This window comes from Nelumbo nucifera, chromosome 4 (assembly GCF_055504915.1).
Source record: "Nelumbo nucifera cultivar China Antique chromosome 4, China Antique-T2T, whole genome shotgun sequence".
Lineage (NCBI taxonomy): Eukaryota > Viridiplantae > Streptophyta > Magnoliopsida > Proteales > Nelumbonaceae > Nelumbo > Nelumbo nucifera.
The window spans coordinates 22,725,032-22,746,364 of record NC_142652.1 but is presented as its reverse complement, the minus strand read 5'-3'; the positions used below and the strand labels follow the sequence as shown (position 1 = coordinate 22,746,364).

At 39.9% G+C, this 21,333-nt stretch overlaps 1 protein-coding gene across 2 annotated transcripts in view; it reads right to left on the bottom strand.

The window, feature by feature from the left end:
• The window catches only part of PHYLLO (2-oxoglutarate decarboxylase/hydro-lyase/magnesium ion-binding protein), a 111,769-nt gene that overhangs the window by 64,090 nt on the left and 26,346 nt on the right, over window positions 1-21,333 (bottom strand). For both annotated transcript variants that reach the window (XR_016085854.1, XM_010259565.2), the window contains exons 10-11: window positions 21,127-21,321; window positions 2,285-2,383 (exon numbers count right to left, since the gene is read on the bottom strand). Coding sequence is in view for 1 of the 2 variants with exons in the window: in XM_010259565.2 (XP_010257867.1) it covers window positions 2,285-2,383; window positions 21,127-21,321 (294 nt within the window). In the remaining variant the exon portion in view is untranslated. The remainder of the gene's footprint in view (window positions 1-2,284; window positions 2,384-21,126; window positions 21,322-21,333) is intronic.

Here is a 21,333-nt window from a genome sequence, read left to right as displayed (position 1 = left end):
TGGACATATTCAGCCCAACTTGAGGGGGAGTGTTGTTAAAGTTATTAATTTGTTTTTTTATTTGTTGTTAGTGTTTTGTCAGCTTGTTCTTTTCTTTCTTTTTTAATTAGTCATTATTAGGGTGTGCCGCCAAGGGTATAAATGTAATCTTCTATCCTTTTATGTTAAGTTAATATAAATAAGAAGTTGGGCGCCGCCAGCAACACCTTTTTACTCTCAATCAGATCTCTTCCTCTTTCCTTCTCTTCTCGTCTCTTCTCTCCTCTCTCTTCTCTCTCTCTCCAAGAAAGAAAACAGTATTCTTTACACCAAACTAATAGAGCAGCCAATCAGAATTAGCTACCAAAGATAACAAGACTCTCACAAAAGTCATCTTAGCAATAGGGGCAATGTCTCCAAGTAGTCTATCCCATACGGGTGTGTATACCCCTTAGCAACTAATCAAAACTTAAACCTTTCAATAGAGCCAACTATGTCATATTTTATGGTGTAGACCATTTTGCACCCAACAAGCTCCTTCCCCTCAAATAACTCAACCACATCCCAAGTATCATTCTTATGCAATGCCCCTTATCTTAGTTTTCATAGAATCCCTCCATTCTAGTTTTGATAATGCTTTTGATATAGGCTTAGGTATGGTTGAGAAAAACAGATGCTAAAAAGGAATAATATGATAGGGAGAACAATCCATAAGAGAGGTGCTTCGAGATGCAATGTGCAATGCACTTTCTCTTATCATTTCTTATGGCAATGAATATATCAAGGTCAGTGAAAGGGGGCCACAAAGGTAAGGTCTCAACACCTACCATCTCTCCGGAAATTGGAAGTGTGGGAGGTTCAACTATAGAAGTGGCAACAACACGCTCATTCCTAAACCTTTGCAACTAGGCCTTTGGTTCAAACTTGTGTCTTTGGGAACCTGGGAAATGGGCATAACAAATGCAACCAAAGATATGAAGAGGAAGAGAAAAAAAAAATATCTTGTTTGGAAACAACAAGCTAAAGGGAGACTTGAAACCCAAGACTCTGAATGGCATACGGTTGATAAGATAATTTGTTCCAATAACAGCATCCCCCCTAGAATTCGATAGGAACATGTAAGGCAAACAAAAGGCTTCTAGCTACTTACACAATATGATGTTTTTTTTTCCATTCAGCAACTCTTTTTTTGTTATGGAGTACGTACACAAGAGCTTTGGTGAATAACCCCAAAATCATCAAGATAAGAAAAAAGACTGTTCTCAAAATATTCTTTTGCATTAGCTGACCAAAGTATCTTGATACGAGTATCAAATTGGGTAAGAACAATTTCATGAAATTGTTTCACAATCTTTGGGAATTCATCACATGAACGCACCAAATATATCCAAGTGTACTGAGCAAAATCATCAATGAAAAAAATAAAATAGTGATAGCCACCCATGTAAGGTAAATGGTAGGGCTCCTACACATTAGAGTGGTGTAGCGGAAGTGTGGTGGACTCATAACCCACAAATCCCATGATCAGACCCTAGCTCTGATACCAAGAAGAAAACTATCCAACAACTAATTCCTTTGTTTAATCAGTAAAAACAACAAAAGAAAAGAATGAGAAAAAGAGAAGAAAGAAAAAGAAGAAGAAAAAGGAGAAGGAGAAGAGTCAATCATACTCTCTCTCCAGCCCAAACTTTTATTAAATCAAAGATTAGAAGTAATTACATAAATACCTTTGCACAAGGCGGCTGCTTATAAACTTCAAGAAAAAAAGGTTAACAGACCCATGAAACTAAAGGCCCGCCATTAACACAAAAAATAATAAACACAGAGTTGAACTAAACTAAGGCCCATCCTGCACAACATTTCTACATAATAATATAATCAACTTTTACCAAAAAAAATTAAAAAAATAAAAAGAACTCCTTGCAATGTGTTCGGAATAGTTTCTGTTACAGAAAATGTTTATTAATAAGTTGAAATTTTCAAATGATAAATATCGTTTGGAGAAAATACCAATACAGGGTGGGGTACAGAGCTGATTTGAACCCATGAGTGAACACATGACAGATCCAGAGTACCGCTATCTGTTGGGTGACTTGGATCAGCCACATCTTCCTTGCACATGACATGGCAGAGATAGAGTATGTCATGTAGAGAAGCTCTCCACTGGATCCAATTAGGAAACCTTTTTCCAAACTTGAAATGACATAACCTCAATCTGAGGTCAGACTACCAACAAGATATCTACTAATTTATAGAAGTGAAGAAGTTTGGAGATACTAGCAAATAAGACAGTCTAGTAACAAACCTGGTTGATTGCCTGGTTTGCCCCAGCATTTTGCAGTTCTGGAGGCCGATCAGCTGTGAGCAGTAAAAGTGGTATGGAATCTTGACTAGCTTCAACAACCTGCGGAGTAGCCAAAAACAATGTAAAATATTGATTCAAGACATGACAGAAGTTGAGAATTATGTGCAGAGATAGCTGTTATTTGTTTTAGAAGTCATTTTTTACAATCAATAAGAAGAATATTAAAAAAGCAATACAAGATGGCAATTGATAAACCACTTCCACAAACCAAAAACAAACAAGAACATCTAGACAACAAGTGTAAATCAACTAAATATTATAAACATCAATATCAAGGTCAAAGACAGAGAAGAAGTTAAAAACCAAATTCAGATTTGGTAAAATCTTCAAACTCTGGAAGTCTCATCAACCGCTCCATGATCATTTAACTAATATCCACACATATTATTCTGTTATCACTTCTTTTACATTCAAAGGTTCTTCCATTTCTTTTTGTCCAATTCCTCAACAAACAACAAAAGGAATTGTGCTCTAAAGAAATTTAGTCTTCTTATTTCCAGAAAAAGAGGGTCAAAGAGAAAAGATTAGGATGAGAAGAGCTCAATGACTCTTCCAAGACAAGAGCAAAGAAGAAAAATGAAACAAACTTAACAACTCTACAATGAATAAACAAATTCCTTACATCTTCCTCATATTTCTGACACACGAAACACAATAATGTTATTCAGAACACCCCATTTTCAAGCAGTCAACCATTAGAATACCATCAAGAGACAGCAGCCAAGCAAACACCTGCATTGTTGGAGGAAATAGATTGTCCATTCCCCTTTTTAGGTTTGAATGCTCCACCTGGTTCCTCACTATAGCATAATCAGTAATGCTTCATCTGTTTGGAAGTTTTTCTGCTTTGGTTTTCGGGATAGCATAGTCAAATCTATTTCATTGGAGGTTGTTATTTCTTAAAAGTCCAACAACAGTATTGGATCTAGATTCTAGAGGACAAATCTTGTGGAAAGCTATGTCTTATTTTCTGTTTTGGAGTATTCAGTTTGCATGAGGAAGGATTATCCCCCCCCCCCTTCACATTGTGCTAATTGTGGGTATCATGTTTAAAAAATTGCAAAAATATATTAAAATGAAGAAAATCTGAAAACTATAAAAGTATACCATTTTGGCAATGTAAAAGTACTTTAGTAGAAGTGCTTTTATAAAAGTACTTTCGTAGAAGCAATGTTTTAAAAACTGACCTAGAGGCTGAACCGTTTTTGCCTTTTGGTCGCAGGTCGCTGGTTCGATTGGCCGGGTCGAACGGTTCAGACCATGTTTTATATATATAATATATATACATATATATTAGCAATAAATAATGCATAGATATGTTTTATATATGTTATATGTATTATTTTATATTTAATTTGTGTTTTTTAATTCAGTTTTTATTTTTCTATTTATAAAAAAGATTAAAAATTGCAATTTGAGGCCAAAAAATGGATTTTTTCGTGAAAATAGCAGGGCAAGGCGCCTATGGCCCCTTGAGATGCATAGATCTCGAAAAGTTACCCAAAATGAAAAAAGAAATCACCCCTATCGGACATCAGAGTGCAAATTTAAGGCCTCCGAAAATTTGCATCTATTAAAGTGTGCCGAATAGGGGTAGTTTAGTCTTCTTATGTTTGTTAAGTAGCTCGCTTATGTAGCAATGTTATTAGAGTTACTCTGCCCCACACTTAAGTAAGGGCTTTTTTGTCTTTGTAAAGATTATTAGAGTCTAATATAGATTAAGGGGGTCGACTGTATGGGAAACCCATCAGATTTCGACAGACCCTTCTTCTTCTTCTTCTCTTCTTCTTCTTCTTCTTCTCTTTCTAGTTCGGACTATTGTAGCACCAGTCAAAACATGGTATCAGAGCCATGCTCCTGACCTACTTCAGTTGGTAAAGCGCCTCAGCAGTGTTCGTGACTCTTCTCCTTCGTTTCTGGTCAGTCAATGGAGAGAACTGGTTCGCCCTAGGTCAGAAACATCATAGCTCGTCTCTCTCTGCTGCGCATAACCTACTTCAGCAAGGAAAGTGACTTCAGCAGTGAATGGTTGGTTGATATTCTCAAAGGAAGGTCGGTTTTCTCTTCTTCAAGTGTTACTGATATTTCTGGGTAGAAACCCTACAAGAAGCTATTAGTATTGATTAGAACCTAGAGAACTAGGTTCATTTTTGCCCTAGAAAGGGTTGTGTGTGCAGTAGCCGAATGGTGTAGAACTGCTGTGAGTTGTTGAATGTAGGGCTGCTGTGAGTCGCCGAGTGGTGTAAGGTGGAATGCAGTGACCTTGCCGAGCTCTTTGTGGTTGTGTCTGAACTGGGTGTAGCAGTTTTGACTGTGTTATGGTGCTTGTGATGCACATTATTTTTATTGAGTGGTTGTAAAAAGGCCTATTTGTGATTAGTGAGTGGTAATTTGATGCTTATGTGGGTCGTAGGTGTGTGAAGTCAGCAGTAGTGTGAATAAGAACAAGTGTGTGCTCCCACTGTTGTGTTTAGGGGCTGCTACAGTAGGTGCTGAAGTATCAAACTGTGAACAACATCAATCAGCTTGTAGCTGAGAAGTAAGGTTAGAGGCAACTGTGAAAGAGTACAATGGCAGCAATAGGAGATGGGTACAATGACCTCAATTAAGCTGAATGGAAGTTTTTCTCAAGGCAAAGAAGAAAGTAAAGCATGTAAGAGATGAGAAGCCACTGGTTGACTCTCCAGGATTTGATGATTGGGAACAAGAAGATGCTCAAATCATGACTTGGCTGTAGAATAGTATGGAGCCCAAAATTAGTGCCAACTTCATATTCCTTGATACGGCTAAGGATATATGGGAGCATGCTAAGAAGCTATATTCTAGACAAGATAACACAACAAGAGTATATCAGCTTTATCAGGAGTACTTTGATTTACAACAAGGAACCAAAACACTAGAAGAGTACTATGCCTGCATGAAGAATATAAGGAATGAACTCAATGTCTATCATCCCCTCACTCCAGATATTAAAGTTCAGCAACAGCAAAAGGAACAACTAGATGTTACAAGATTTTTAGTGGGGCTGAAGTTGGAATATGAACCAGTTAGAGCCCAAATACTGGGGGGCTCTACTCTTCCTACACTTGAGGAAGTATTCTCAAGGCTTCGTAGAATTTCTTTGGAACAGACTGAGAACCCCACACAGTCTAAAAGATCAGCACTTGTGACAGCTAGAGGAGGTGGACATAGTACAAGAGGGGGTGGTCATGCTCCCAGAGGAGGCCGTGGCAATTCCATGATTGCTCGGGGTGGCCATGACTCAGGGGGAGGCCGTGGCAGAGGAAAAAAATAACTCTACAAGGAAGTGTACTCATTGTGGTAGGGAAGGACACAAAGTGAATTTCTGTTATGACCTACATGGCCCTCCCTCTAAATGGGCTAATCATGCTGTAGCAGGCGAGGTTGATATCAGTGACAATAAGCTGGCAGGCCGAACTCCTCCCACATCTACATCTACTTCTGGGAGGAAGATGGTGAGTGTACCGCGTGATGAGTATGAACGGTTCCTTCAAACTACTTCATAGCATACCACTGCCACACTTGCCCAATCAGGTATTGCTTGCATGTCATCTAAAACTCCTTCCTGGATTATTGACTCTGGAGCCTCAGATCATATGGTCGGGACTCCAGGTGTGTTCTCTTCTCTTTCTGAAACCTCCACATCACAAACTGTTACACTTGCCAATGGGTCCTCATCTCCCATCTGTGGTGTTGGTAATGTTGACATGGCTTTTGTCCCCTTATCATCTGTTTTATATGTACTTAAGTTTCCATTCAATCTTATGTCTGTTAGTAAAATAACCAAGGCTCTTAACTGTTTTGTTACCTTCTTTCCTTCCACTTGTGTTTTTCAAGATCTCAAGACATGGAAGAAGATTGGTGGGGGGCATGAAGCTGGTGGATTGTATTACCTTGACGGTGGTGAATCTTCAATTGCACTTTAGACTTCTCTTACTCCTCTACAATGGCATTGCCGACTGGGACATCCATCTCTCAAGGTTCTCAAGATGTTAGTTCCGTCATTGAGTCAGTTGTCAGTTTTACAATGTGAGTCATGTCAGTTTGGTAAACACCGTCGTGTGTCCTTCAGTCCAAGAGTTGAGAGCCATATGCTGAGTCATTTTTCTTTGGTTCATTCAAATGTTTGGGGTCCAATCAAAATAGAGTCTTATAATGGGTACAAGTATTTTGTCTCCTTAATTGATGACTATTCAAGAATGACATGGATTTACTTAATGAAAGAAAGAAGTGAATTATTTTCCATTTTTCAAAAATTCCATGTTGAAATATGTACACAATTTGGTGTTCCAATCAAAGTTCTTCGTTCAGATAATGGTCGTGAATACTTTCTTACTTCATTTCAACAGTATTTAGAACATCATGGCATTATTCATCAGACCTCATGTGCTTTCACCCCTCAACAAAATGGGGTGGCTGAACGGAAGAATCGTCAGCTTCTTGAAACTGCTCGGTCTATGCTTCACCACATGAATGTTCCTAAACGGTTTTAGAATGATGCTGTACTCACTGCATGTTTTCTCATTAATCGGATGCCCTCTTTTATTCTTCATGGTCGATCCCCCATCTCTATCTTGTTTCCCACTTTATCTCCGTTTCCATTAACTCCTCGTGTCTTTGGTTGCGTGTGCTTTGTCCACAATCTGAGTCCTAGAAAAGACAAGCTAGATGCATGCTCAATTAAATGTGTCTTCCTTGGCTACTCTCTAACTCAAAAAGGGTACAAGTGTTATAATCCCATTACCCGAAAGTGCTATGTCTGCCCTGATGTCACCTTTTTTGAGTCTGTACCCTTCTTCTCCAGTCATGAAGCACCCTTGTCTTCACCCTTACCTCCTCTTCCTCTTCCTGTCAGCGATCCAGTTCCAGAGGCTGTTGCTGGAGTAGACTCATCACCTCATCCAGTACAGGTCACCACTGAACGACCACCGATCCGACAAGTGTATACACGTCGAACGACACCGACCCCTCCTCCAGCTTCTACCTCATCTGCGGATCCTCTCATGGCTCCTATTGCTGAATCTTCAGACCTTGACCTACCCATTGCCTTACAAAAAGGTAAACGCAGTTCTACCCTCCATCCCATTTCCAATTTTGTTTCATTATCTCGTCTTTCTACCTCACATCGCCAGTTTCTTTCACTTTTGTCCTCTATTTCCATACCTAACAATGTTCAAGAATCTCTTAGTTCACCTGGATGGCGGCGGGCAATGGAGGAGGAACTTTCTGCTCTTCAACATACTCAAACATGGGAACTTACTACTCTCCCACCTGGTAAGCATGTTGTGGGCTGTAAATGGGTGTATACTGTGAAATGCTTGCCAGATGGTAGTGTGGAGCGTTTGAAGGCCAGACTTGTTGCTAAGGGTTACTCATAGTTGTATGGAGTAGACTACATGAAGACATTCTCTCCGGTGGCTAAAATTGGTTCTGTTCGTGTACTCATTTCCTTGGCAGTTATGTATGATTGGCCTCTCTTTCAACTTGACATAAAGAATGCCTTCCTCCATGGTGATCTGGTGGAGGAGGTATATATGGAGCAACCACCTGGGTTTGTTGCTCAGGGGGAGGTTGGTAAGGTGTGCAAACTGAAGAAGGCAATTTATGGGTTGAAGCAATCTCCACGTGCTTGGTTTGGGAAGTTCAGCGAAGTGAAGAGTTTTGGAATGAAGCAATGCCAGGTTGATCACTCAGTGTTCAGCTATGACTCAGAAGCTGGGAAGATTTTGTTAGTGGTCTATGTGGATGATATTGTCATCACTGGTAGTGATAAATTGGGGATTGGCAAACTAAAGGTATTTTTGCAAAATTATTTTCAAACAAAAGACCTTGGAACATTAAAGTATTTCTTGGGAATAGAAATTGCTAGGTCAAAACAAAGTGTAAATTTGTGCCAAAGGAAATATGTCCTTGATCTATTGGAAGAAACAGGACTGTTAGGTGCAAAACCGGCTGAGACCCCTATGGAACAAAATGTTAAGTTAACCAGTGATACAGGAGAAGTATTTGAAGATCCTAGAAGGTATAGACGACTAGTGGGAAAGCTGAACTATCTGACTATCACGAGACCCGACATCTCCTTTGTAGTCAGTGTGGTGAGCCAATTCATGCAGAACCCTCGTATACCTCACTGAGATGCAATCCTTAGAATTGTGAGGTATTTGAAAGGAGCTCCAGGCCGTGGGCTATTGTATAAACCAGGGGGAAAACTTGAGGTAGTTGGGTATACAGATGCAAACTGGGCAGGCTCAGTGAATGATAGAAAATCTACTATAGAGGTTGATTGCCACTTTGTGAGAAAGAAGGTTCTTGCTGGAGAGATAAATACAGAACATGTGGGCTCGAATGACCAGTGGGCAGATTTGTTTACAAAAGCTCTAAGCTCAGGGAAAGTGAACTATCTATGTAACAAGCTGGGATTATATGACATATATTCTCCAGCTTGAGGGGGAGTGTTAAAGTGTGCCGAATAGGGGTAGTTTAGTCTTCTTATGTTTGTTAAGTAGTTTGCTTATGTGGCAGTGTTATTAGAGTTACTCTGCCCCACACTTAAGGGTTTTTTTGTCTTTGTAAAGATTATTAGAGTCTAATATAGATTAAGGGGGTCGACTGTATGGGAAACCCATCAGATTTCGACAGACCCTTCTTCTTCTTCTTCTCTTCTTCTTCTTCTCTTTCTGGTTCGGACTACTGTAGCACCAGTCGAAACAGCATGCATTGAGTGTACAACCCATGACTCGATCACTAGGTCGAATGGGTCAATGGTTGAACCTTTTATATTTAATTTGTGCTTTTTAATTCAGTTTTTTATTTTTTTATAAAAAATATTAAAAATTGCAATTTGGAGCCAAAAAATGGATTTTTTCGCGAAAATACAAGGGCAAGGCGCCTATTGCCCCTTGGGATGCATAGATCTCGAAAAGTTACCAAAAAAAAATCACCCCTATCGGACATCGGAGAGCAAAGTTAAGACTTTCGAAAGTTTGCATGCATTGAGTGTACAATCCGCGACTTGGTCACTAGGTCGAACGGGTCAACGGTCGAACCGGCTAGGTTGAACAATTCTTGACCAAGTCAATGGTTTTTTACCATCTAGCGGGTCTTGACTACATCGGACCCGGAATCATGGTCGGGTGACAATTTGATCCGTTAAACTGACCGAGTCAACAATGGGTTGAAATATTTCGTAGAAGTGCTTTTATAAAAGTACTTCCATAAAAGTGCTTTTATAAAGTACTTTCATAAAAGTGCTTTCATAGTAGTGCTTTTATAAAAGTACTTCCACAAGTTCTTTTGTAAAAGTGTTTTCATAAAAGTGCTTTCATGTAAAAGTACTTTTATAGAAGTGCTTTCATAAAAGTACTTTTGTAAAAGTGCTTTTATTAAAGTGCTTTCGTAAAAGTACTTTTATAAGAGTGCTTTCATAAAAGTACTTTTGTAAAAGTGCTTTCGTAAAGGTATTTTTGTAAGAGTGCTTTCATAAAAGTACTTTCATAAAAGTGATTTTACGCTGGCTTCAGTTTTGATCAATTTCAAATTGGACAAGGGTTTTCCCTCATGATTGGATTATTGGAAATTTGGTTTAGGACCAATTCAGATTAATAACAATATGGACCAGTTTATTTTGGATTGGCCCAATCCAATAATTATAATGGACCGTCCAAATCCGATTTGATAAGGTTTGGATCGGATTGGATCCAATCCAAAACTGGTCAATTGACACCCCTAGTGATAGGGCACCCACCTAGACCTAGGCAGCAAAAATCACACAGTGAATGCCTTATTGTAATAGTGTTACTATGGCTGCCCCTTGTTACTATTTCTGGTAATATATCACGTATTGTTAGAGTGGTTGTAGAAGGGTAGTATAGGCTTTTTACATTAAGTTATGTTAAATGTAATTATGAGTAGATCTCGAGTAAGCTGATGTGTCTCTCACTTAAGTGAGGGCATAAGAGTAATTCTGTTTTGCTTAGAACGATATAAATAAAGTCTGGCTGACTAGAGAAGTGACTTTTTCTCTCTAGTTCGACTAGAACAGTTTCTCTCGTTCTCTTCTCTTTTCTTCTTCTTCTTCTCCTTCTTCTTCTTCTTATTATTATTATCTGAAATCGTACGGACACTACATCTGAATTTTATCATGGTATCAGAGCCACGATAACTAGTTCAGATCAATCTACTTTTTCTCCTTCTATTAAGCACATTCTCTTCTAGGGATTTGCAGAATTCTTATTGATAGCTAGGAGTTTCTCAGAAAGAGAAAAAAGGACTGATCGTTTTCTTCTTCTGGGGGTTTTCATGCCTCCAATGAGTGAAATTGTTGTGGTTTTGTGTGGTTGGTAGAAAACCCTATACTTGACAGTTCGAAGAGGGCTGATTTCAGGTGTGAGGATGGTGACAGTGCAGATTTGGTGAAACAGTTACATGATTGCTGAACCCAATTGTGAGATTAGCAGTGAGAAACAAATTGTGATATGTTGCAGAACCAAATTTCCTGTTCGTGAGGTGTATTCTGAGGGTTTATGGTGCTGAAAGTGGAAGACAGCAGTGGTGTTGTTGCTAAAAGTGGTGAACTACTGTGAGTGTTGTTGCTGAAACCTAGGATAATAGATACCGTAGTAGTAATCAGTCGTTGGTGTGTAGTGTGGTGACTAACTAGTGAAGTAGAGTGGCAAACTAGTGGTAGAATTTCTTCCCTTTTTCCTTGTGCAGTCATAGGAGATAGCAGTGAATGCAAGTTCAGCGTAATGGTCCCTTCTGATTATTTGAATGTGCAGATGACATCTATAAAACTGAATGGTGAGAATTATGTGCCTTGGGCTAAATCTGTTGAAGAGGATGCACAAATTATGTCATGGCTATAGAAATAGTATGGAAACCATAATCTGTGTGAACTTCATGTTTTTAGATACAACCAAGGAGGTTTGGGATCATGCAAGGAAGCTTTATTCTGGACAAGACAACACTACTAGGGTTTACCAACTGTACCAAGAGTATTTCAATTTGCAACAGGGGAATCAGAGTCTTTAAGACTATTATGCAAGTATGTGAAATCTGCAAAATGAGTTGAATGTGTATCACCCTCTTACACCTGATGTCAAAATTCAGCAACAACAGAGAGAGCAATTGGATGTGACCAGATTTTTAGTAGGGTTGAAGTCTGAATATGAACCGGTAAGGGCACAGATACTAGGTGGATCTGCTCTTCCCTCTCTTAAAGAAGTTCGTCCTCGGTTGGATCCATGGAGAACTCCACTATATTAGATAGGTCTGCATTTGCAGTAACGAGAAGGGGAGACCGTGGAGGTAAAGGAGGAGCTTGAGAAGGTCGATCTGGCCGTGGTAGTGGTGATAAAGTATGTAAGCTGAATTTTATCACATATATTGCTCATACTTTTTAAGGGTTAAAACAAAGAAGATCCAAGGTTTTTAAGAAAAAAAAGAATTAAAGAATAGAAGAATAAATAGGTTTTCTACTCTTATTCTAAATAGAAAAATAGTGTTGTCACTTGTTATTTTCCCTTTTCATTACTCTCTCTTAAAAAATTATAACATCTTTTAGTTGCTAATTTGTTATAACTTTTTCATATAGTTTGCTCTATTAAATATTTATTATGATATAGTTTCTGTTTGAAATATCTTTTTTGATCAGTGTGTTGTATTTGAAATATTGAAATTAATTGAGTTAAAATGCTATTATCTTTTAGATACGATGATTTGATATGTTTTGAGAGGCAAACTAATATTATTAGTAAATAGTATTGCTATACTTTCTATTTATAGAATGCTAATCAATAAGAACATTAATGATATTATTGTGTTTATTAGAGGTACAAAGTGGGCTTTGGAGAGGATAATGCAAGTCTTACAGAGGTATGAAAGCTGTTCTGGCCAACTTATCAATAAAAATAAAAGTTGCTTTTTTAGTTCTTCTAAAGCTTCTCCTTCTCGGATCCAACTAATTGAAAGGACCACTGGATTCACACATAAGAAACTCCTTTTCACTTACTTGGGAGTTCCAATTACCAAGGGGAGAGTCAAGGCAATCCTTTTTGAGGTGATAATTTCAAAGATTAACTCCAAACTGGCAAGGTGGAAGTGTAATTTTCTGCCACCAGGTGGGAAGTTGGTTCTGATTAGACATGTGCTTTTCCTAGCATTCCTTTGCATCTCCTAACAGCAATAGCGTGGATGGGAAACAAAACAAGTGGCATGCTTGGATAGCGTGGAAAAATTTATCTTGCCTGTTCAGAGAAGGGGGACTTCAGCTGTGGACTCTTATGGATGCCCATTATTCTCTGAGGTCAAAAATACTTTGGAGAACCTTATATCAGAAATCACTTTGGGCCTCTTTCTTTAAAGCAAAATGTTTAAAACACCAGCACTATTATATTTCTTCGTATCTGTTGATGGAAACACGAACATGGAGAATTAATTTTGGCCTCACAGAAGACTTGGTGAAGGGCTCAAAATGGCTGATAGGCATGGGAGCGGTAAATTTCTGGTTAGATAAATGGTTGGACTCGGGCCCACTGATAGACATGATTGAAAATATGGAGGGAATGCACTGGCAGATGGTCTAACTAGGCAAGGGGTGAACAGAAACTCTATGTTTTGGGCTGTTATGTAATTGCTCCATGATTGGGGCTTATAGGGTATTAGGGAGTTAAGATTCTTTAGCTCCTTACCTTGTAATTCTGGTCTTCCTATCTTTTAATAAAATCCATTGTTATTGATCAAAATATATATATATATGGAGGGGATTGATATCCAGCTTTGTGACCAAGATATTCTGGATGAAACAGGTGAATGGCATCTACAAAATTTGGGTTTGAATGATGAAATCCTTAATCAAATTCTCAGCTCGAAGATCAAGATTTCCAATCAGCGTGATGAGGTGGTATGGATGTCTAGCAGTGATGGTGTGTTTACAACCAAATCGGCTTGGAATTGGGTGATGAGACAACAACAGGAAGTTGTGTGGTGGCATGCAGTTTGGAATCAAGTCATCCCTACGAAAGTGAGTATTTCATCTGGAGGCATCTAAAATCTAGATTCGCGGTGGACTTGGATTATCAATACATTGGAGTTCCTCTAGTGTCGAGATGCTGTTGCTGTAAGGAGCCTAAATCCGAAGACGTGAATCATTTATTTTGCTACAGTAACTTGGCTAGAAAAGTGTGGTCTCATTTCAGTTCAATATTGAGGATAGACTTCTTTTATCATGAACCCATAAAGGTTGTGATTCACAGATGGCTTTCGTGACAGATAACTCTCAAAACCAATGGGATAAAATGGTAAGGGCCATAGCTTGCTTTATCCCTTGGGAAATTTGGAAAGAACACTGCCAAAGGAAAATGAAAGGGCTAGCTCATTGCTCCCAAAATGTGATTTTCAAAATAAAGAAGTGGATCCAAGAAGTAGCCAATTTGAATAAGGTGGAGAGTACTATTTTATCCCCCACGAGAAGTTATCTCTAATTGGTTTGGGAATTAAAATACCACCAGTTAGGGGTGTTAGTCTCAAAGTGGTACACATCATGCCTGTCCCAGATGGCTTCTACAAATTAAATGTCAATGGCTCTTCTAGGGGAAATCCAGGCCCAAGCGGGGGTGGGGGAATAATCCGTGATGGTGGTAATAATTTTGTGGTTGCTTTCCATAGCTGTTTCGGAATGAAAAACAATTTACATGCAGAGGCTCTGGCCTTGACAGAGGGTCTTGAGCTCACTCGAGCAATGGGACTTATGAAGTTGTTAGTTGAGACGGACTTTAAAGTCCTCCAAAACATAGTGATGAGAAAATGTAAATCCCCCTAGCAGAATTGGTATTGGTTGGTGTTGAGTGGGCCGCCTTGTGTTTAGTTTATTTCCTTTTAAATTAAGATGTTGTTGGGCCTTGGGCCCATTAGTCTTTATTTTTTAACGAGTTGTAATTACTTAGGTTGAGTTGCCGCCCTACTTAGGGCATCTTTGTAATATCTCATACTTAAGTTAATTATAAATAGAATGAGGGGCTGGCGGCTAGGGTTAAGTAAATCTATCCTAGTCGACCTTCTTCTCTTTTCTTCCCTTTCCTTTGTCTCTTGCTGAAATCCCCAACTTTCTACTCTTCCTTTCACAAGAAGCTTGGCTGAAATCAGCACATAAGGTTTTCTACTTGGTATCAGAGCGAGTTGAAGGTTCTTGAAGAGATTCGTTCCTGCAGCCCTAGATCGGCCGACTGCATGGAGATTTAAGAGGCTGATCGAAGCTTTCAGGTAAGCCCAGTTTTTGGATTTTCTTGGTGGATCTGTATGTCCTATAGCTGGTCTAGCGTTTCTCATCAGAATCAAGAAAAACTGGAGAAAGGGGAAGAGTCCTGATTTTGTTGGACTCTTCAATTTTGACCTAGGTAGTGGTGCCCTATTTTTTTAGGGTTCCTCTGGGTTTTTTGTAAGGGCGATTCAAGTTCCATGTGGTATGGAGGCCTCTAGAGAGGGCGGTTGCTTCTTCTCTCTCTTCTCCCCATCCCACCGAAAAGGAATCTTTCGTGGGAAGAAAGTCCAGGACACCAAAGGAGTGTCGTTGGTTCCAGAAGGTATTCTGTTTATTCTTGTTGCATTTTTTAGCTGTTTTTTGTACCTCTTTGAGACACATGGAGGGACACAGAGTTGAATATAAGCCCGGGAATGAAATGGGATCAGTGGGAGGAGGTGCTGGAGACCCCTTCGGAGCCGGAACCATTACTACAGTTAGGTTGGATGGTACAAATTACTTGGAATGGTCCAATCTGCAAAGATGGCCATTGGGGCTCGTGGAAAATTGGGGTATATTATTGGTGAAGAGGTAAAACCCGAAACTGGCAACTCCCGGTGGGTGCAAGAAAATTATATGGTAATGACATGGTTGTGTAATTCTATATTGCCACATATAAGTAAAAACTTTTTATGGGCAAACATTGCGAAGGAGATATGGGATGGGGTGGCAGAGACCTATTCACAGAAGGAGAATGTTGCTAAGGCTTATCAACTAAGAAATCAGATTATTGTTACTAGGCAGGGAGATAGATCTGTTGCAGCTTATTTTTCAGTCCTTAAGACCCTGTGGCAGGAGATTGATCATCTAGAGACCTTTGCTTGGGAAACCACCAAGGATGCAGCTACCTATCAAAGACACTTAGAGAAGTATAGGGTGTTCGAATTCCTTGCTGGCCTTAACCCTGAGTATGACATTGCACGACAGCATCTTCTTTTCAGGGACAGTGTCACTCTCTCCCAAGCATATGCATTTGTGTCAGGGGAGGAGTGCAGGAGGGATGTAATGATGAAGAATCTCATGACTGATCAGTCTGCTATGGTAAGTGTTGTGAAACCTAAACAGAATGGCAATGAGAACAAGAAGGAAGACAAAAGGGACTTAGTCTGTGACTACTGTAAGAAACCGAAGCATACAAGAGATACTTGCTGGAAGCTTCACCCACATCTTGTGCCAACCAGATTGAAGAATAAGAAAGGAAATGCACATATGGCAGTTACTAGTGACACTCCGGCCCCTCCTACTACAGCTGCCTTGGAGTCTGTTGCAGTTGCTGTAGTAAGGGCCGAGCTTGAGAGGTTTGGGTTACTTCTGAATCAGAGGGATACAGCTAGTTCCAATTCAGCCGCATCCGAACAACAAGGTACAGGTAGCACAGGTGGAACTCACTCTACCTCCCTTGCCCACACAGGTAGTCCACATGTCACTGCAAACTATGTTTCTGCTTCAGGTAAGGAGAGATCTCCTTGGATTATAGACTCTGGAGCCTCAAAGCACATGACCCATTGCTCCACCATTTTCTCCTCTTACCAGCTCAGTTCTGCCAGAGATAGAGTCTCTACAGCTGATGGATCCCATGTTCCTATTGCTGGGAAGGGATCTGTCAAGATTAATGATTCCATTTGTTTACCCTCTGTCCTCCATGTTCCTAGATTGAGTACCAACTTGTTATCTGTTACTAGTTTGACTAAGAATCTGAACTGCTCAGTAATTTTTTCTCCTGGACATTGTATTTTGCAGGATCTGGATTCAAAGAGGACGATTGGGAGTGGTCGTGAAGTGAATGGAATCTACCTCCTGGATACTCTTCCAATTCACCAAAGTCATCATGTTTGCAAGGGCAGTGAGTCAAAACTTGTGGATCAGATTATACTTTGGCAAAATCGTTTGGGCCATTTGTCTTTTTCTTCTTTAAGTTCTTTGTTTCCAAAACTGTTTGAGTCTGTGAGTCTGTCAAGGTTGAAGTGTGAAGGTTGTGAACTTGGAAAGCATTGTAGACACTCTTTTAAACCGAGTAATAAAAGATGTTCTTCTCTTTTTGATGTTATTCATTCGGATGTGTGGAGCCCTTATCATGTTCCCTCTATGGGCGGCTATCGCTATTTTCTCCTATTTGTGGATGATTTCTCTCGATATTCCTGGATTTACTTGATGAAATCACGTGATGAGGTACCATCCTTGGTGAGACAATTCCACCAGATGGTATTAACACAGTTTGGAACTAGAATCAAGATGTTCAGATCTGACAATGCAAGGGAATATTTTGAGAGACATCTTGCCTCATATCTGTTGGAGTATGGTGTTGTTCATCAGAGTAGTTGTTCCTACAGTCCACAGCAGAATGGTGTTGCAGAGAGAAAGAACAGACACATTGTTGAGACGGCAAGAATCATGATGATCACAGCGACAGTTCCGGTTCGTTTTTGGGGTGATGCTGTTCTCACAGCAGTATATCTGATTAACAGGATGCCTTCTCGTATACTTGGATTCAGCACTCCATTCAGCCTTCTTTTTCCTCAGGGGGAGATGTTTCATATTCCTCTAAGGGTGTTTGGGTGTGTCTGCTTTGCGCATATTCTTGGTCCTTACCGTTCGAAGCTTGATCCCAAGGCAAAGAAATGTGTCTTCCTTTGATATGCAGAGAATCATAAAGGGTACCGCTGCTATGATCCAGTCTCTGGGAACCGGTTTGTTACTATGGACATCACTTTTTTCGAATCTACATACTTCTTCTCAAGGAATCCTTCTCAGGGGGAGTGTTTTGGGGAAGTAAGTCAGCAGTCTATCCCTCTCCCAATTCCAGTTCTTGTGCCTACTACTGTGCTTGACAACCATTCGATGTCACCTACCTTGCCCCCCCCCCCCTTTGCATTCCGTCTCACAGTATTACTCACGGCAGAGACTTCATAAGGAGGTTGATTCCACTACAGCAGAACTCACACCACTTCCTGTCAATCCCTTCGAGACTCCAGATTCGGCTGATACAGATCTAGGTATTCCTCTTGATCCCTCTACTATTTCAGTTCCCATTGGTCCCACTAACACTGTTACAGATAACCTTGATCTCCCTATTGCTCTTAGAAAAGGGAAGAGGAAGTGCACTGCTCATTGCATATCACAATACTTATCCTACAGTGGACTTTCTCCTTCCTACCGTGCTTTTCTCTCTTCTCTTGATTCCGTGTCTATACCCAAGGGTGTTAGTGAGGCTCTCTCCAAACCTGAGTGGAAGGCAGCTATGCAAGAGATGGAGGCTTTGATTAAGAATCAGACATGGGAGATTGTGGACCTACCAGAAGGCAAGGAGACAGTTGGATGCAGATGGGTTTACACAGTAAAGTATAAGGCAGATGGAAGCATAGAGAGGTACAAGGCAAGACTTGTTGCAAAAGGATACACACAGACCTATGGCATTGATTATCTAGAGACTTTTGCACCAGTTGCAAAGATGACCTCTTTTCGGATACTCCTTTCTCTTGCTGCCTCATACTCTTGGCCCTTGTTTCAACTGGATGTGAAGAATGCTTTCCTAAATGGGGATTTGCAAGAAGAGGTGTATATGGATCTTCCAGCTGGTTTTTATGATAATACTAAAGAGGGAAAGGTATGCAAGCTGAAGGAGTCACTATATGGCTTGAAACAATCCCCTAGAGCATGGTTCGACAGATTCAGAAAGGCCCTGATTGTTTTTGGCTACACTAAAACTCAATCTGATCACACCTTGTTTGTGAAGCACAGGGGATCCTTGGTGTCAATCCTAATTGTTTATGTGGATGATATTGTTGTCACTGGGAATGATCTGAGTGAGATTGATAATCTGAAGAGGAACCTGCATAAGGAATTTGAGATTAAGGACCTTGGAGAACTGAGATACTTCTTAGGCATTGAAGTTGCAAGATCGAAACATGGAATTTTTATCTCTCAAAGGAAGTATGTCTTGGACCTTCTCCAAGAAACAGGGAAACTTGGAACAAAGGCAGCTAGCACCCCCATTGATCAGAACCACAGAATCAGTGCATCAGAAGGTGAACCAGTAAAGGACCTTGGGAGGTACCAAAGACTTGTGGGTCGGCTACTATACTTGTGCATGACAAGACCGGACATCTCCTATGCAGTAAGTGTAGTGAGCCAATACATGCATGCTCCACGAGACCAGCACTGGAAGGCAGTTGACAGGATCCTTGCTTATCTGAAGGGACATCCAGGCAGAGGCATATTGTTTACTGATCACGGACAGCTCAAGCTAGAGACCTATACAGATGCGGACTGGGCAGGATGCCTCGATGATAGAAGATCAACTTCAGGAGTGTGCACACTAGTTGGGGGCAACCTAGTCTCATGGAAGAGTAAAAAACAAACAGTTGTGGCAAGATCAAGTGCAGAAGCCGAATATAGGGCCATGGCACATGGAATTTCAGAACTTCTCTGGATCCGTTCTCTATTGGAAGAAATCGGTATTCAAGCAGAAGAACCTATGATGCTATACTGCGATAACCAGGCAGCAATTAATATTGCTCATAATCCAGTCCAGCATGACCGAACTAAGCACATTGAAGTAGATAGACATTTTATCAGAGAAAGGGTAACTTCTGGAGAAGTTTGTCTTCCATACATTTCTTCTGATCTGCAGCTTGCTGATGTCCTCACAAAAGGCGTTGCAAAGAATAAGTTGGAGCATGATCTACGCAAGTTGGGGATGTATGACATCTACTCCCAACTTGAGGGGGAGTGTTGAGTGGGCCAACTTGTGTTTAGTTTATTTCCTTTTAAATTAAGATGTTGTTGGGCCTTGGGCCCATTAGTCTTTATTTTTTAAAGAGTTGTAATTACTTAGGTTGAGTTGCCGCCCTACTTAGGGCATCTTTGTAATATCTCATACTTAAGTTAATTATAAATAGAATGAGGGGCTGGCGGCTAGGGTTAAGTAAACCTATCCTAGTCGACCTTCTTCTCTTTTCTTCCCTTTCCTTTGTCTCTTGCTGAAATCCCCAACTTTCTACTCTTCCTTTCACAAGAAGCTTGGCCGAAATCAGCACATAAGGTTTTCTACTGTTGGATCTTATCAAGAACTTTCAGGCGGTTATGGACTTGCACTTCATTCATATCTACAGAGAAGTTGTGGATAGCCTTTCAAAGTTAGGATGTGGCTCCCTCAACAACTTAATATATAACTCCTTGGCTGACCTCCCACGTGAAACTCAGAATCTTTTGAAGAATGATGGTCTTGGCATTCCTGTTTTGCGTTTTAGTTAATTTTTTGTTAGTTTTCTATAGAGATCATTTGGATCCTTTTATAATTACTGTTTATAGTTTTGATGATGATCTCTTTGTATATAGCTTTTCTCGAGGGGTAAGGCTTTTACATCCCCCCTCCTAGGCTATTATTTTTTTGGAATCATTAATAAAATTTTATGGTGGCCACCCCTCCACCTGGAGTAAATTTTGGGGATTAAAAAAAAAAGTTAAGAATAGTTAGGTGTTGAGATTGGGCTGATAACATTTGTTTTATTTATAAAGTTTAGTTAGAGAGTTATTGGGCCCAAGGCCCATTAGTTTATGTTTAGTTAAGAGTGTTCACTTGTGTTTCTAGTAGTAGCCAACTTACTAAGGGTATACTTGTCATTGTATTCAATTTTATTTATGAGTATATAAGATAATGAAAGGGGCGGCCAGATCAGATTTTTTTGGCTTCTCACCATTCTCTTCAACCCCTCTCTTCTCTTCTCTGCACAATCTTTTCTCTTTCTTCCTTTTATCACAGATTTCAAATCAGATCAGATCTTTTGCACTTTCTACTTTAGGAAATTAGCATAGAATTTAGTTATTTTCTTTGTAAAATTCTATTACCTAGGTGATACCTAGGTACCTACCTACACAACTAGGTACTAAGCATTTGATTGTCACCTAGAATTGCCTAGGCACCTTGACAACTATGGAATAGACAGAGTTTTCTGTCACATAACCCTCCCAGAGACTGCTTCTGCTTAACCTGGGCCAAGGCAATAGACAATGCACCTAAAAACACCCCCAGATCCATCTTCCCCTGCTCCACCCATAGGACTTTAGTGCACCAAATCACCACCTCTTCTACACAGACATCCAAATTCCCCAGTAGAGAAACCCTCTAGTGTAGATTACCTACTTCTGCTGATACCAATACTGGAGAGCTCATAATCTTACCATACAAAAGACAGAAGCCCTAAATTGCTTTGAATCATGACATAACATGGTTTTAAGGGAGATACATGCCGATGTGATGCATCACAAATCACAACATGACTCAAAATGCAGATAACATAAGCAAGAACAAAGAAAAAATACCAATTCTAATTAGTTGTCAAATAATATGAAAAAGAAATTATCTTCCTATGGCAACTAGTAACACCGACAGGATGATGAAAAATGAAACATTTATATCCATAGAAGAACATTCAAATAAAAAGAACACAAGAGAGAATAATCTCACTGCTGGAAGAAGATTGGAGACAGCAGTGCCGGATGAAGTTATGACAGCAGCAGGTTTGTAAGATGACTTTGCAAATCCAACAGCATGAAATGCAAGGGCACGTTCATCAAAACATGAAATACATGTTGTAAGGGGATGACTGGAAGCAGCAACTGCAAGAGGAGATGATCTTGATCCTGGGGCTATACAGAAGTACTGAATAAAGAA